Source organism: Barbus barbus, assembly GCF_936440315.1.
Source record: "Barbus barbus genome assembly, chromosome: 7".
Taxonomy (NCBI): domain Eukaryota; kingdom Metazoa; phylum Chordata; class Actinopteri; order Cypriniformes; family Cyprinidae; genus Barbus; species Barbus barbus.
In genome coordinates this window covers 9,465,624-9,482,778 of record NC_136735.1, presented here as the reverse complement: position 1 = coordinate 9,482,778, position 17,155 = coordinate 9,465,624, and the positions used below count along the sequence as shown (strand labels likewise).

The window sequence follows — 17,155 nt, the reverse complement described above, 5'->3', positions numbered from 1 at the left end:
ATTCCACAAGGTGATCACCCCTGGGATTTTTGTTCTTTTTTGAGCTGTGCATTTTACCTGTATTGCAATTAGCTTTGCATAAAATCATCAGGTAAATCACAAATGTGTGAGTACTTTGGATTTATGGAAAATCTCCATTTTGCAATTTCTGATATATTTTTTATTTTTTTAATGGAAAAGCTTCAAACTACACTCTTATTGTTAATTTAAAACAATCAAATTAGTAAAAAAATATTAAATGTAAAAATTTACGTTTACAGATTCTATATAGCCTTATGCATATGGCAGAATTACAGATACAGGTAAAGTACATAAAAAATGGCATATCTCAGTGTGTATTATCTGACTTCAAATATTAACAACTTTAAGTTATGTATCTTTGCAGTTACACTCACAGTCTTTGATGCTAATTGTTTATTTGTTTGTGGAGAGTTCATGCTTGGCTGACTGTGGCTTGATTCTCCTGTAAGTGGACCAGTCCTATTACAAACCTCAGTGTTTTTTAGCAAATTCTTTCTAAATGTATGTTTGCTGAGGTGCAATAATGATCCAGCACATTGCTCTTGAACTGATGGTGTCCATTGCATGGCTAATTTTAGCTGAGGTTTAGCAGCTGCTGCAAGGAGACTAGTTCACTTATTTGGTCCCTATTTATCCACTAGCACAAAATGTAAAGCACTTCAGTGTCAGGACAACAACACATGACCTATTAGCTTACACAGAGCATTCTGATGAGTGCATGTTTAGGCTACTGGCCAGCTTTGTATTGTAGTGGAGAGTGATTGCGCCATCTAGTGGTAGCCGTGACATGATTGGTTAGATGTAATTTGATATGTAAGTGGTAGGGGGTTTTATAAGTATGTATATAAGCTGACATTTCTTTTCATTTTATCTATACTGCAGTATGCATTAATAACACAAATATGATACATAATTAAGAACAAGCACATCTGTTTTTACAAATGGAATTAGAAATATGACTGCAAAGGCTAAAACAGCAACATTGTTTTACATTCCTTTTTCTTTCATATCTTCAGGCAAAGTATACACAATTGGGGCTCAGTTCAAGAGCTTTTCACCCCAGATTTTCAGTTTAAATCACTCTTGTACTGTCGGGATTATTTGGTTTGATCAAATTAGAGGCAACTGCTTCTTCAGGGCTGGCCTGTTATGACAGTCCCTGGATTTACAGTAATGTTTTAATTTTTTCAATATTTGATGTCTCTCTCCATTGTCCTGTCTTGTACGCAATCAAAATGGGTTGTGAAGTCACAGTAAGTGTTCAAAATGCAAAAAGTCCATTTAAGTGGTTAGCTCAACATCCATTTTCTGTTTGAGAGATGTGTTTGACGAAGAAAGATGCGTTCATTTTCTTATCAGCAGTCCAGAATATTTACATACTGATAAGATCGGCAAATATAAAATATCATAAACATCTCATTTAGCAATAATGAGAAAAAAAAGATCCAGAGTTAGTGACGAACATCTCATCAGTGCATTGTGCAACGATACATTATAGTGCATTATTACAGTGAAACTGTGGTATAATATGGTGTATTTCAAAGTAAAACGTTGGCTTGATTTTGTTTCCAATGCATTAGTCCAAATGCAAAGCAACAAAAGGCGCTTCTGAGGTCGAGGAAGTTTCTGAATTTTGCTGAAAGATTATAAAGATAAGCATTTAAGTATAACATGTCTTGGTTTCATGTTGACTTTTTTTTTTTTTTTTTTTTTTTTTTATAAAGTCAAATGTTTTTCTTTATGCATCACTCACTCACATTATGCATCTGTGCAAATGTGTGAACCGATATGCTGGCTCAGGCAATCAGACAGCAATAAAGTAAATGTTAGGTCAAGTGCAAAATCACGTAGCAGATTTATGACTAGTCACACTAGATGTCCCTTTTCCAGATTCGATTGGTCAGTACTACACTGCAAGGTCATCCGGTCTCATGCGGCTGCTGGTCCCGCTGCTCTTGCTAAACCTTCGCTTGTCCTCAACAAAATCACTGCTTAGAAACGAAGGCGAGGCGCATGAGTTGGGCGTCTCTGTAGGTGAGAAGCTCAAGAAGTTGACACCTAGATAGTCCTGACCTCGATGGTGTTCAGTGACCATGTTCACTGAGTTTTGCTGGTGCTCCAGCCGGTTGTGAAAAGGTGGGTAGGTTGGGTGTAAAAGCGAGTGTGCATGTGTCTGTATGGTTGGGGAAGACGGTGGAGATGTCAGGCACTGGTTGAAGTCAGGAAGCGGAGTGCAGGCTCGGTTTGGTGAGACTGCAGCTACTGTGGATGGTGTATTCGGTCGCTGTTTGGAAGCCTTATATCTTTGCAAACAACCCTTAAACTGCTTCCACGCCAAATGATAGAGTTCTACAATACTGAGCAACAGCGACACAGCTGCTACCGCCAGCATAAACACAATAAACACATTCTTCTCCGTAGGTCTCGAGATGTAGCAGTTAACCGCATGCGGACATGGAGTGGCCTTACACACGTAGAGCACATGAAGGAAGACTCCATAGATCATGTACTGGACTATGATGAAGATCACTTCCATTACAGTGCGGATGAGGATGCTTAGTACGTACGTTTGTAGCAAAACCCCCTTCAATTGCAACTTCCCACCTCCACCTTCGTCCTCCTTCCCACAGTTCTTGTCTTCCTCTGGGTACTTCTCTCCATCTCTGTCTCCTTGCGCTCCTTCATCTTCCTGCTCTTTCCTCCTCTTCTCCTCTCTGCGGACAATGTGCATAGCTTGTCCCATGTAGATGAGAGAAGGTGTGGACACGAATACAATCTGGAGCACCCAGAAGCGGATATGCGCAATGGGAAAAGCTTGATCATAACAAACGTTCTCGCAACCGGGCTGCTCCGTGTCGCAGGTGAAGTCTTCCTGCTCGTCGCCCCACGAGGACTCTGCAGCCGTGCCCAGGACCAGGATCCGGAAGATGAAAAGAACTGTGAGCCACACCTTTCCCACCGAGGTGGAATGTTCCTGGACTTCTTCTAGAAAGTTCCCCAGCAGACTCCAGTCAGCCATGACTAATCAGAAGAGCCTGAGAAAAAACAATAGTGTGAATGAAGGGAAAACTTATCCTTTACTAATATACTTTCAAACTGTAACATTTAATGCCTTCTGTTTGTACATACATGTTGTGCTAAACCTTAGTACTAAAGGAGGCAAAAGTATCGTTATTGAGATGGCTAGATATAAACATGCCAACTTTAAAGGAATATTTAACCTAAAAAGGAATTTCTCATATTCCAAACCTGTGACTTACTTTCTTCTGTGGAACATAAAGATATTTTGCGTGATGTCTAAGGTTTTTGTCCATAAAATGGAAGGCAATGGTAACCAAAAAATTGTGTACTGCAGATGACAACAGACTTAATTCACTTTCCTGATGTCCTGTGTTTTAATTTTTGGGTAAACTAACTACTCTAACTTGTACTAGTCTTCATGGCCTGAAATTTAAGAATTACCATACTAGTTTACGCTAATGCTAATGTGCTAACACTTCAGCAAAATTTGTGCTCTGCCAATTTTTTTTAATTATGTGTGAAATCAAACATACACAGCTAGAAGGTTTTGTGTTCATGTACTTGCATTGGCCTTTTCTAATTCGCATAGGCCTGAATACTGTTGTCCATGAGAAAATCATGTTGAAGAACAGCTAAAAGGTGTAAATGATTTAGAGGTGCTCTAAACCACTTTTAAAAAAACATTTACAAAATTAATTGAATAGTACTTTTGATAAAGTGTAATTCGAATCATATGCGTTGCCTACAAAAGCTACTTTATTCTACGTTAGGGTGGTCCCTCTTCATGGTGATTGCTATGTTAGGATCACATGACCATTCACTTTATCTATTTATCTGCTCTAACACAATTGCAAATATGGTATTTCAATAATTGCATTTTGCATTGTTTGTTTTGGGTTAAATTGCAGCCACACCATTCTTATTGACCAATGAAATTCCCCTAAAAGTTCATGCTAGTTTCTTCCATGTACTTATTTACAATAATATAGTGTAGTAAAATTTAGGCATGTACTGAAAATGTAACAATATTTAAGGCCTGTTTAAGTGCCTTGTGCACTGTGGTCGGACTTTCGCACAGTTCCAACCTTCAATTTTCATAGAATATCATACTATTGATATTGTTTCTGCCACATTAAGATATAGGATAAATAATGCTAGTTGTATGCTATTTCGAACGCTGCGCTACATAGTATAATCATATACTGCACTGCCTTCTCATGCTGTTATAAAACAAGGACAAAGATGTCAAACATGCAGCGACTGTATATTTGGGCTATGTTTATGTGTGTAGATTTCTGTTATTCAATACAAACTTTTCCCACACACTCAAGTACTGGGAGTCTGGGAAAAGGAACCTACAGCTAAAAATAAGCAAAGAAGTAGATATTTAGTGGCATTTGTCTTTTCTGGGTATTTGATGGCTGAACGTTACCTGTTATCGTTTTAAAGCAACTGTGAATATTTTAGCAAAGTAACATCGCCTATCAATGAAGATAAAGTATTGACTTCCATAGCATTTCTTTCCATACAATGAAAGTGAATGGGTATCCAACAACTCTTTGGTTCTTCTATCTTCTTTTGTGTTCCATATAAGAAAGAAACTTATACAGGTTTGGAACAACATGAGGATGAGTAAATGATGACAACATTTTCATTTTGGGGTGAATTATTCCTTTAAGACTACACTCAAGTCCTAAAGCTTGTCATATTTAAATGTCATGGGAATGTTCAATTGGCAGGGTGATGCTGGATAAACGTGTATGATTTTTGACTTTTTTAATTTTGTTGGTACTTATGTACCAATTACACAGCGTGACGATGTGCTTTATTGGTCTTACTCTCTCTCCCTCTGGATTAATGCAAAGTTTAGCATCAGAGTCTCAGTCCTCAAGGGGGTTTATGGGAAGAGGGAGCCCAGAATACTCTCATTGCTTTAACGTGAGAACTTGGGTAAGACTGTGTGTTTAAGGAACAGTTTGTCTGTGGGAAGTATTGAGAAAATATTTGGATGCAAATTTAACTGCAGACACGCACTGTGTAAACAGACCTTATTCAGACCCCCACTCTGCCAGAAGTTTATCAGTCTGGAGCTTCATGCCCTACCAGCATTATTTTAAGAATACGTTTCTGCAAGGAGGGAGGTTTTCTGCCTTTATCAACTTCCTCCTTTAAAGTTCACATAAAGAAGAATAAGCTCATTTCTTCATGACTGTTTTGATACAGTAATGACCAAATGACTATTCATTATTCTTTACAGAGTTTTATTCCTATAAGATGTACCTATATTCCCAAATATTTATTTCTATTGTTATTCTGCGAATTCAGTCTCTCTATATACACACATGTTGTCAACAATTAGTGGGAAGGGCAGTTTGGCATCAGATGTGGGAACCACGTCTTTAAAGATGGACTGAATGTTGCGGAGTCTCTATACAAGTGTGTCTTGCTCCCCTCCCCTTTAAGGAAACAATCCTAAAAATATAATTTCCCTCTTACAAGGCACTTGAAAGGAAACTGGCTGGGTTCAAGACACTGAGGCCAAAGAGGTTATTGGCACACTTAAGATTGTGCTGTGAATTCAATCTCTCTATACTACCATTGTCGTGGCACAGAATGTAGGTTTAAGTGTTTATAGGTGAGAATGTAGTTGTGTAGACTAGCATCCAGAAGGTCCATAGCCATTCACCACGGCCTGCAGACTTGTGCCTAAAGCCAAATCTCAGTCGTGCTGATAAATGAGCAACGTTGCATTGCTACTCATATGGGCAAGAATGTACTCATTTAGACTTAAAATATGCAGTTTGTTAATAAAACATCTGTTAGAAAATTTGCTTCAATGTTTTTGGGGATTTGAGCTCCAGGGCACCAGCGGCTATTCTGTGCTCATGAACCCACCGAGAGCAGACTTACCTCGGCCATTCAAACTAATGATTTATTGTGAATATGAGACTGAGCTGAAGAATGAATGCTGTATCAGATGCAGGTAAGTTAATCACACTCGCTCAGTCCTCTCTCATAATACTCTACATAATACAATGAGCTTTTAATACAGTAATACAATAAGCTTTCAATGAAGAAACTCAACGTTCCTTCGTTACTAGTTTTAAAGTGACATTTTAAAATTACTAACAGAGGCTTGGGCTCAGCTGTTAAACAGTCAATCCGTTGCAGACGGAAGTAGTTCTGTACAAAAGAGGGCTTTTAAAGACACTCCGTTGTTGTTTAGTATGTATTTGAATTGTCGAACTGTTGTATAAATGCAATATCACTCTCGTAGCCGTGAGATATTGCTGTATATCGGCATGCAGTGATTATCCATGGCCGAATCACAACCGTGCCCATATATACCCATATCGCACTATGATATCTGTGATCTGTATATACTTGACCAAGTTATCTTAATGAGTTAGTTGAGCTCTGCACTATTTCTGTGTCAGGGAGACTTTCAGGAGGAAGGTGGTGAGACCTACTCCCTTCTCCACTTGTTTACCCGAGGAAAGGAGAACAATGTGGGAGTTTTTTTTGTGTGGCAGGGGCATCTGGAGATGGGGGCTGCTAAACAGCCGCATAAACAGCAATCAAGAAGAGAACCATGCTCTTCCGGCCTCTGTTTGTCCTGTCGGAGTCAGCACTGTGGCAGACGGCACAATAAAGAAAGCCTGCTAGCTACATACAGTGCCCTCCATAAGTATTGGAACAGTAAAGAAAAAATTGCTTTGTTGGCTGTAGAGTCAAGACATTTGCAAATATGATTAAAAGGTGAATATGAGACAAAACTACAGAATATCACATTTTATTATTAGCCGTTTCAACACATACATGTTTTGCTAAATAAAAAGAACAGCACTTTTAGAGTTCATCCCACTCATTGATGTGAGGATAAGTATTGGGACAGTTGAACATAAGGCAGATATAAAAGAGTAAAGGCTATTATTTAGTTGCAGATCTCTTGCGCGCAATCCCATCAGTGAGTCTGTGACCCATAGACATCACCAGACTCTTGGTCTCATCCTTTGAAATACTTTTCCCAGCCTTTAATGCAGCCAATCCCAATTGTTGCTTGTTTTGGGGAGTTTCTGCCTTTCCTCTCCTCTCCAGCTGGTGAAATTCATGTTCAATCAGATTTAAATCTGGAGATTGACTTGGGCAATCTAAGACTTTCCATTTCTTTGCCCTTATAAATTCCTTGACTGAACTGGTAGGGTGTTTTGGGTCATTGTCCTGATGCAATATGAAGCACGTCCCAATGAATCTGGTGGCATTTTCTTGAATATTGGTAGGCAAGATGGTTTTGTACCCTTCCAAATTCATTCTGCTACTGTCATCATACAATAAGTCATCAGTAAAGTTGAGAGGGCCTGTTCCAGAGGCAGCCATGCATGCCCATGCCATGACACCACCTCCACCATGCTTTACAGATGAGGCTGTATGCTTGGGATCATTTGCAGTTCCCTTTTTTTCTCCACATTTTTGCTTTCCCATCACTTAGATAAAGGTTCATCTTTGTCTCATCGGTCCATAAACACAGTTCCAAAACTCTTCTGGCTCACCTTTGTGCTTTTTTGCAAACTTTAATCTTGCCTTTCTATTTTTGGTGCTGGTCAGAGGTTTGCATCTTGCTGTGTAGCGTCTGTAATTCTGTGTCAAAGTCTCCTGAGGACAGTTTTTTTAGGGTTCATTTCCACAACCTTTATTTGTCTGTCATCAACTACTGTTGCTTCCTCAGCCGATATTCAAGAAAATGCCACCAGATTCATTGGGAAGTGCTTCATATCAGAATCAGAATGAGCTTTATTGGCCAAGTATATTTACACATACGAGGAATTTGTTATAGTAACAGAAGCTCCACAGTGCAACAGAAAGACAGCAACAGGGCAGATATTTAAAGAATAATATCCAAATATCCAAATAGGCAATGTACAAAACAGCAAAAACACAATATATAATATAGAAAATTATGTGTGTACAGGTCTGATATGTGCAAATTTGAAATTAAAAAAATAATAAGTACGTTTGGTGAATAAATAATGTATAATAGAGTTGTGTGTTCCACGTTTATTGTCAAGTGTTCATGAGATGGATTGCGTGAGGGAAGAAACTGTTCCTGTGTCTGGTCGTTCTTGCTCAGAGCTCTGTAGCGTCGACCAGACAGTAACAGTTCAAAGAGGGCGTGTGCTGGATGTGAGGGGGTCCAGAGTGATTTTACCAGCCCTTCTGCTCACTCTGGATAAGTACAGTTCTTGGAGAGTGGGGAGGGTTGTACCAATGATTCGCTCAGCAGTCCTCTGTAGTCTTTTGAGGTCAGATTTGGTAGCTGAGCTGAACCAGACAGTTATTGAAGTGCAGAGGATTGATTCAATGATGGCAGAGTAGAACTGTTTCAGTAAGTCCTGTGGCAGGTTGAACTTCCTCAGCAGGCGAAGGAAGTACAACCTCTGCTGGGCCTTTTTGACAATAGACTCAATGTGAATGTCCCACTTCAGGTTCTGAGAAATTGTGGTGCCCAGGAATCTGAATGACTCCACTGCAGTCACAGTGCTGTTCATGATGGTGAGTGGGGGGAGTGCAGGGGGGTTTCTCTTGAAGTCCACAATCATCTCCACAGTTTTGAGAGCGTTAAGCTCCAGGGCCCGTATTCATAAAGATTCTAAGAATCCTCTCAGAGAGCTCCTATTTTAGCTTAAAAATGTCTAACTAGGAGTCTTAGCTTAAGAGTGATTCAGGACCAATCTGAGAGCAACTGTGAGCAAGGAAAAGACAAAAACTTTTATCTTAGTGAGGAGGCGGGGTTGACCCCGATGCTAGGAATGACACAGTCTTTTGAAAACTGGGATTGGTTGGTTGTCAAGAAGGAAATAAAAGAGTGCTTTTAAGAGTAAGGTATATTATAAGCCTTCACTTTTCCTCTCGCTTTTTCTCTCTTTCTCTCACACACACACACGTTGGTTTTTGTGGTTTATGGGGACTCTCCATAGGCGTAATGGTTTTTATACTGAACAAACTGTGTGTGCTATTGCCCTACACCTAAACTTAGCCCTCACAGGAGACTTTGTGCATTTTTAGATTTTCAAAAAAACACCATTTACTATGTTTTTTTTATAAGCCTTTTGAATTACGGGGACATAGGCAGTGTCCTCATAAACCACCTTCATATTGTAATGCCTCTGTCATACCCATGTCATTATGCAAATTTGTGTCCTCATAAACCACATAAACATGCACACGCACACACACACACACACACATTATATATGTATATATATTCTTTATTTTTTATTTACCATGCTGTCATACTTACCGTGTTTTATAGGAAATGAACAGAGACATTGCCTAATAAGTGCTGTAACAGACCCAAATCATCACTGCTGCATAGTTGGATTTTTCCAGTTGCCAAATATGTTAATGTAGTGATTACGTCCATTTCTGGCGCTATGGCATTTCAGCATGGTGTCGGAGATGTTAGCATGTCTTTAATAAGATTGGTCACGAACATGATCCCTGCATGATCTAATGTGTAGCGTCTTATTAACTCCCTGTCATGCATTGTGTGCAACACATTTCTTCTCCCTCTTCATGTTTCGTCCATTTTCTCCGCTGCTAAAGAAACTCTTAAGCCCCTTAAAAGTCCTTGTCCGTACTCCTAACAATGTTGGACCTTAAGACCTCTTTTAAGGGTTAAGATGCTTTCTGAATTACTTTTTTTTCTCAACTCTTAGCACTAAGATTTTTCATGAATACGGGCCCAGGTTGTTAAGACTGCACCATACAGCCAGCTCCTTAACCTCCTGCATGTAAGCAGACTCGTCACCATGCTGAATGAGGCCGATCAGTGTGGTGTCATCTGCAAACTTCAGGAGCTTGACAGAGGGGTCTTTAGATGTGCAGTCATTGGTGTAGAGGGAGAAGAGCAGTGGGGAGAGAATGCAGCCCTGAGGAGCTCCAGTGCTGATGGTGCAGGTGTTGGATGTGAATTTTCCTAGCCTCACTAGCTGCTGCCTGTCTGTCAGGAAGTTGATCCACTGACAGACAGTGGTGGGGTTGGAGAGCTGTGTCAGTTTATTCTGAAGGGTTTCCGTGATGATGGTGTTAAAAGTGGAGCTGAAGTCCACAAACAGGATCCTCACATAAGTCCCTGGTCTGTCCAGATGCTGCAGGATGAAGTGCAGTCCCATGTTGACTGCATCATCCACAGACCTGTTTGCTTTGTAGGAAAACTGCAGGGGGTCCAGTAAGTGTCCAGTGATGTCCTTCAGATAAGCCAAAACCAGTCTTTCAAATGATTGCATGGCCACAGACATTAGAGCCACAGGTCTGTAGTCATTAATCCAGTAATTTTGGGTTTCTTTGGGACGGGATGATAGTGGAACGTTTGAAGCATGAGGGGACTTCGCACAGCTCCAGTGATCTGTTGAAGATTGGGGCCAGCTGTTCAGTACAGATTTTTAGGGTGGTGGCACACCGTCTGGGCCTGGTGCTTGTCTTCTTTTGTTCTTTCTGAAGACCTGGCACACGTCATCTTCACTTATCTGAGTTGTAGGTGGGGGGGAGGGGGGTTGCTGGAGGTGTTAATGGTTGTGTGGAGTGGTGTTCAGAGCGGGTGTGGGGTGAGTTTTCAAACCTGCAATAAAACTCGTTCAAGTCTTCAAGTCGTCTGCTAGTTGTTGATTCTCCAAAGTGCTGGGGGATGGTGTCTTGTAACTGTAACAGAGCTACTGCTCCGCCAACTACAATGTCCAGCAAAACATCCGAATAGTCAAAATTCGGTAAAAGATTTTGTGGTGTGTTCTGCCGAATGCTCAGCAGGGCATCCCTGGTAAAACTGATCGTATTTGAGAAACAAAAAACAGGAAAAACAAACAAAAACTACAAACACTGAAGAGCAAAGCACAGTAGCTGCCATCTGCGGTGCCAGACAATGACCCAAAACACCCTGCCAGTTCAGTCAAGGAATTTATAAGGGCAAAGAAATGGAAAGTCTTAGATTGCCCAAGTCAATCTCCAGATTTAAATCTGATTGAACATGAATTTCACCAGCTGGAGAGGAGAGGAAAGGCAGAAACTCCCCAAAACAAGCAACAATTGGGATTGGCTGCATTAAAGGCTGGGAAAAGTATTTCAAAGGATGAGACCAAGAGTCTGGTGATGTCTATGGGTCACAGACTCACTGCTGTGATTGTGCGCAAGGGATCTGCAACTAAATAATAGCTTTTAATCTTTTATATCTGCCTTATGTTCAACTGTCCCAATACTTATGCTCACATCAATGAGTGGGATGAACTCTAAAAGTGCTGTTCTTTTTATTTGGTAAAACATGTATGTGTTGAAACGGGTAATAATAAAATGTGATATTCTGTAGTTTTGTCTCATATTCATCTTTTAATCATATTTGCAAATGTCTTTACTCCACAGCCAACAGAGCAATTTTTTCTTTACTGTTCCAGTACTTATGGAGGGCACTGTACAGGTACGTGCAAACATAGACATAAAAGAGTTCTGGAGCACCTGCCCTTTTTGTTCCTCGAGAGAAACTGCCCTTTTTTCTGGAGAGTTTTCTTATTTTTTTATTTTTATTTATTTTTTTATTTTTAATAAATGAATATAGGCCTATGTATATACAGGTCCTTCTCAAAAAATTAGCGTATTGTGATAAAGTTCATTATTTTCTGTAATGTACTGATAAACATTAAACTTTCATATATTTTAGATTCATTACAACACAACTGAAGTAGTTCAAGCCTTTTATTGTTTTAATATTGATGATTTTGGCATACAGCTCATGAAAACCCAAAATTCCTATCTCAAAAAATTAGCATATTTCATCCGACCAATAAAAGAAGTGTTTTTAATACAAAAAAAGTCAACCTTCAAATAATTATGTTCAGTTGTGCACTCAATACTTGGTCGGGAATCCTTTTGCAGAAATGACTGCTTCAATGCGGCGTGGCATGGAGGCAATCAGCCTGTGGCACTGCTGAGGTGTTATGGAGGCCCAGGATGCTTCGATAGCGGCCTTAAGCTCATCCAGAGTGTTGGGTCTTGCGTCTCAACTTTCTCTTCACAATATCCCACAGATTCTCTATGGGGTTCAGGTCAGGAGAGTTGGCAGGCCAATTGAGCACAGTAATACCATGGTCAGTAAACCATTTACCAGTGGTTTTGGCACTGTGAGCAGGTGCCAGGTCATGCTGAAAAATGAAATCTTCATCTCCATAAAGCTTTTCAGCAGATGGAAGCATGAAGTGCTCCAAAATCTCCTGATAGCTAGCTGCAATGACCCTGCCCTTGATAAAACACAGTGGACCAACACCAGCAGCTGACATGGCACCCCAGACCATCACTGACTGTGGGTACTTGACACTGGACTTCAGGCATTTTGGCATTTCCCTCTCCCCAGTCTTCCTCCAGACTCTGGCACCTTGATTTCCGAATGACATGCAAAATTTGCTTTCATCCGAAAAAAGTACTTTGGACCACTGAGCAACAGTCCAGTGCTGCTTCTCTGTAGCCCAGGTCAGGCGCTTCTGCCGCTGTTTCTGGTTCAAAAGTGGCTTGACCTGGGGAATGCGGCACCTGTAGCCCATTTCCTGCACACGCCTGCACACGGTGGCTCTGGATGTTTCTACTCCAGACTCAGTCCACTGCTTCCGCAGGTCCCCCAAGGTCTGGAATCGGTCCTTCTCCACAATCTTCCTCAGGGTCCGGTCACCTCTTCTCGTTGTGCTGCGTTTTCTGCCACACTTTTTCCTTCCCACAGACTTCCCACTGAGGTGCCTTGATACAGCACTCTGGGAACAGCCTATTCGTTCAGAAATTTCTTTCTGTGTCTTACCCTCTTGCTTGAGGGTGTCAATGATGGCCTTCTGGACAGCAGTCAGGTCGGCAGTCTTACGCATGATTGCGGTTTTGAGTAATGAACCAGGCTGGGAGTTTTTAAAAGCCTCAGGAATCTTTTGCAGGTGTTTAGAGTTAATTAGTTGATTCAGATGATTAGGTTAATAGCTCGTTTAGAGAACCTTTTCATGATATGCTAATTTTTTGAGATAGGAATTTTGGGTTTTCATGAGCTGTATGCCAAAATCATCAATATTAAAACAATAAAAGGCTTGAACTACTTCAGTTGTGTTGTAATGAATCTAAAATATATGAAAGTCTAATGTTTATCAGTACATTACAGAAAATAATGAACTTTATCACAATATGCTAATTTTTTGAGAAGGAACTGTATGTATGCGTGTTTGTTTCTATTTGCGCACAGCTTTCCCTGTCAAACAAATAAAAAAATCCAAATATCAGGTCGGGTCAGAAAATGCTGAGACTCTGTCGAGTTCCGATGCCTTTCTCCCCTCCGCGTCTCGGCGCAGGCGCGCGCAGCACAGCAGTGTCACACACATTGATCGGCACATGCACATCACAGACAGGCAGAGAACCGCAGAAGTGAAGCCCTGCCTCCCTCTCCAGTTGTGTTTATCTTGGTGTGGAGGTTGGTGGTGATAAACAAAAGACTAGCTACCTGTGCCTTGAATTTACAGCTAATTATCCAAAAGACAAAAGGCAAATATAGTTACTTTGCCTTGCTAACATCAGCTACCATAGTGTGCGTTCTTTCACAGGTAAAAAAATAAATACATTTAAACTAATTGGAAAAGATTAATTTCTACCACTGCTGTGAACTGATCACCACAGAATATGCAGAATATCAAACACTTTAGGAGTTGTAGCTGTCCACGGTAGTCCTGAAGATATCAGCACAATAACACACTCAGCAAAATATTCTCTAATTATCGTTATCGATACAATTCCAGAAAATATTGATATATTTTTTGTCAATATCGCACACCCCTAATATATTTAGTGTTTTGTTTAGAAAATAATGAAATTAATATGAAAAGTGCCCTTTTTTCCACTTGAGCCCCTGCCCCTCAAAATGTCTGCACGTCCCTGGCACTGTATATATATAATATATATATATAATAGAGAGAGAGCGTATAATTTATTATCATAAAATTAATACACAGTATGTATTACTAATATATATAATATACTTTTATTATAATAAAAAGTTGCTCCATGTTAACAGTTTCTTAATATGATGATATTACCAGTTTTACTACACAGGACAAGTACTTTGGGATACTTTTTTATTTGATCAAATAAATAAGCTTACCATTGATGTATGGCTTGTTAGGATCGGACAATATTCGGATGAGATACAACTATTTGAAAATCTGGAATCTGAGGGTGCAAAAAAATCTAAATACTGAGAAAATCGCTTTTAAAGTTGTCCAAATGAAGTTCTTAGCAATGCATATTACTAATCAAATATTAAGTTTTGATATATTTACAGTAGGAAATTTACAAAATATCTTCATGGAACATGATCTTTACTTAATATCCTAATGATTTTTGACATAAAAGAAAAATCTATAATTTTGACCCATACAATGTATTGTTGGCTATTGCTACAAATATACCCATGCTACTTATGACTGGTTTTGTGGTCCAGGGTCACATATATTCAATTTCAGGCATATTGAAGACATTTCCATTCATTCAATAATATTTTTTTAAACAAAATGTGTGTATATAATGCTTTACATACCTTTTAATAGTTGTGGACCAACAGGTGTCTGTAAAAGATCCGACAGGTGTGCGTTTGTCTCTCTGTCAACTGATGGCTGTTTAGAGATGAATCTTGACAGATTCTTGATCCCTCTGCCTCTTTACCTGTGAACACTTCCTGTCTCTTCTGCTTTTAGGATGTGCGATTAGTTGCCAGAACTCCTTGGCTGGCTGACAGTCACCGAGCCTCAGAGGCCTTCAAACTTCAGCCGAAGCTTTACTTTGATATATGGTTCTGTTCATATGTTCTGTGATTAGAGTGTTTCTGATGAATGATCCTGACTGAACGATCTAGAATGGAGTCAGACTGTTGATGCTGAAGAGCTGAAGGAGGTATGTTGACACCTCAGTGGGAATAAGGTGATTGAACTGCAGTTCTTTTTCTTCCTGTTGTATTTTCCTGACAAGGTCGAGTTGTGGACACAAGGCTGTTTGCAGACAGATTGCTTCTTGTTCACTTGTCATCGGTATATTCCACAGACTGATGGTGAAGATTGACTCTTTATTACGCCAGTTGACAAAATGTAAGCCGTCTCCTTCAAAGATAAAGCTGGAATTGATGGATGACTCGCTGTGGTAGTTTCTAGCCGTCCACAGTCTCTGTGTTTGAGAAAGGAAAGATGAATGTCTTTATAGATGTTCACCTCTGTTGTTTCACCCCAGAATGAATCTTAAGATATGTCTAGTGTAAAACAAACCAATCAATTCAGTTTTCTCTTTAGATGAGTCCTTGTCCTCTCAGTGTCAGGGGATGACAGATTACAGACTTGCTGATAATCAGAAACAGCTGCTAGCGGGCCATCATGGACAATCTGGAAGTGCCCTCACACTCAAAGGACATGTTAAGAAATACCACCAGAGCAGCACCACCTCCTTTCCCTCCCTTTCCCTCCCTTTCCCTCGCCACCTCCTTCTACTCCTCCTCCTGCTCTCTTCTCACAATGCCGGACTGCCACTCTATTTTAGTTGAAGGAATATCTCCTCATCAGGAAGGAAAGTGAGATTGTATTGAGAAACAATGGGGATTCAACTCAGGCTTGTAGTCTCCATTATTATTTTGAGCTCTAGAAGGTTCACACCACTCAACTTATTTTGCTTTCAGTTTATTTTATATTTTTAAATATGTGCCTCTAACTCAGGTATTATTAATGCTTTAAGCCTGTTTTTTCATAAACCAGCATCATGCACTCCTATAGAAGGATGATAATCATCCATTAGAGTAGTATCTTATAGCAACATTTTTTAGGTTAAAAATTCATTGTTTATTTGTTTTATATCTGTGATTGTTTTTGTTTTTTCTTTAAAAGTCTCTCCTTCCCAGTAAGGCTGCATTTATCTATTAAAAAAATACAGTGAAAACAGTAATACTGTGAAATATTATTGCAATTTAAAACAGCTGTTTTATATTTGAATATATTTTAAAATGTAATTTATTCCTGTGATGAAAAGCTGTATTTTCAGCATCATTACTCCAGTCTTCAGTGTCACATGATCCTTCAGAAATCATTCTAATATGCTTCTAATCACAAGCAATCAAATATATTTCTTCTTCTTCTTATTATTATTATCAGTGTTGAAAACAGTTAAGCTGTTTAATATTTTTGTGAAAATACATTTGTCTCAGTATTCTTTGACGAATAGAAAGTTTAAATGTTACGTTAATGTATCGAGTGTCAATTTTGATCAGTTTAATGCATCCTTGCAAAACAAAACTGACCCCAAGCTTTTGAACATCATTGGAAATAAACCAACATTTTGCATGGGGATCATTTGACTCGTATTATTATCAAACTGAAATTTTGTTAATAATCAGTTTATCATCAGTGTAATCATATGAAATTTGTTCAAAATATCAACATGATCTCAATGTCAAGCTATTAAAGGAACACTCCACTTTTTTTGGAAATAGGCTCATTTTACAACTCCCCTAGAGATAAACAGTTGAGTTTTATCTTTTTTGCATCCATTCAGCCGATCACCGGGTCTGGCGGTAGCACTTTTAGCGTAGCTTAGCATAGATCATTGAATTTGACTAGATTTAGCATCGTGCTGAAAAATGCCCAAAGAGTTTCAATATTTTTCCTATTTAAAGTTTGACTCTCCTGTAGTTATATCGTGTACTAAGACTGAAAATGAAAAGCTGTTATTTTCTAGGCCGATATGGCTAGGAACTCTACTCTCATTCCAGTGTAATATTCAAGGAATTTTGCTGCTGTACCATGGGTGTAGTAGGTGCAATGATATTACGCAGCGCCTGAAAGTAGTCCTCAGCTAGGTAACTAGTTATGATATAGCTGGGGACTACTTTCAGGCGCTGCGTAATATCACGCAGCGCCTTAGTACGGTCTTAGTACACGCTATAACTACAAGAGAGTCAAACTTTAAATAGGAAAAATATCGAAACTCTTTGGTAATTTTTGATGAACAAATGCTAATGGTCTAATCCGATTCAATGATCTATGCTAAGATAAGCAAAAAGTGCTACCGCCAGACC

General features: G+C 39.4%; 1 protein-coding gene across 2 annotated transcripts; it reads right to left on the bottom strand.

Moving 5' to 3' along the window:
• Nucleotides 1-41: 41 nt before the first annotated feature.
• Nucleotides 42-15,493, bottom strand: LOC306872605 (gap junction alpha-5 protein-like). 2 transcript variants are annotated; one of them, XM_079421230.1, is made up of 3 exons: nucleotides 15,360-15,481; nucleotides 14,642-15,261; nucleotides 873-3,056 (listed from the first exon to the last, which is right to left on the bottom strand). In XM_079421230.1, the coding sequence occupies exon 3, from the start codon at nucleotides 3,038-3,040 to the stop codon at nucleotides 1,928-1,930; it is 1,113 nt and encodes a 370-aa protein (XP_079277356.1). In that variant the 5' UTR covers nucleotides 3,041-3,056; nucleotides 14,642-15,261; nucleotides 15,360-15,481; the 3' UTR covers nucleotides 873-1,927. The 2 variants fall into 2 exon arrangements, with proteins under 2 accessions (XP_079277355.1, XP_079277356.1); XM_079421229.1 differs by having other exon boundaries at nucleotides 42-3,056; nucleotides 14,642-15,493.
• Nucleotides 15,494-17,155: the final 1,662 nt, after the last annotated feature.

Coding starts and splice junctions, on each gene's coding strand:
- LOC306872605 (XM_079421229.1), bottom strand. CDS start 3,040: ATGGCTGACTGGAGTCTGCTGGGGAACTTTCTAGAAGAAGTCCAGGAA.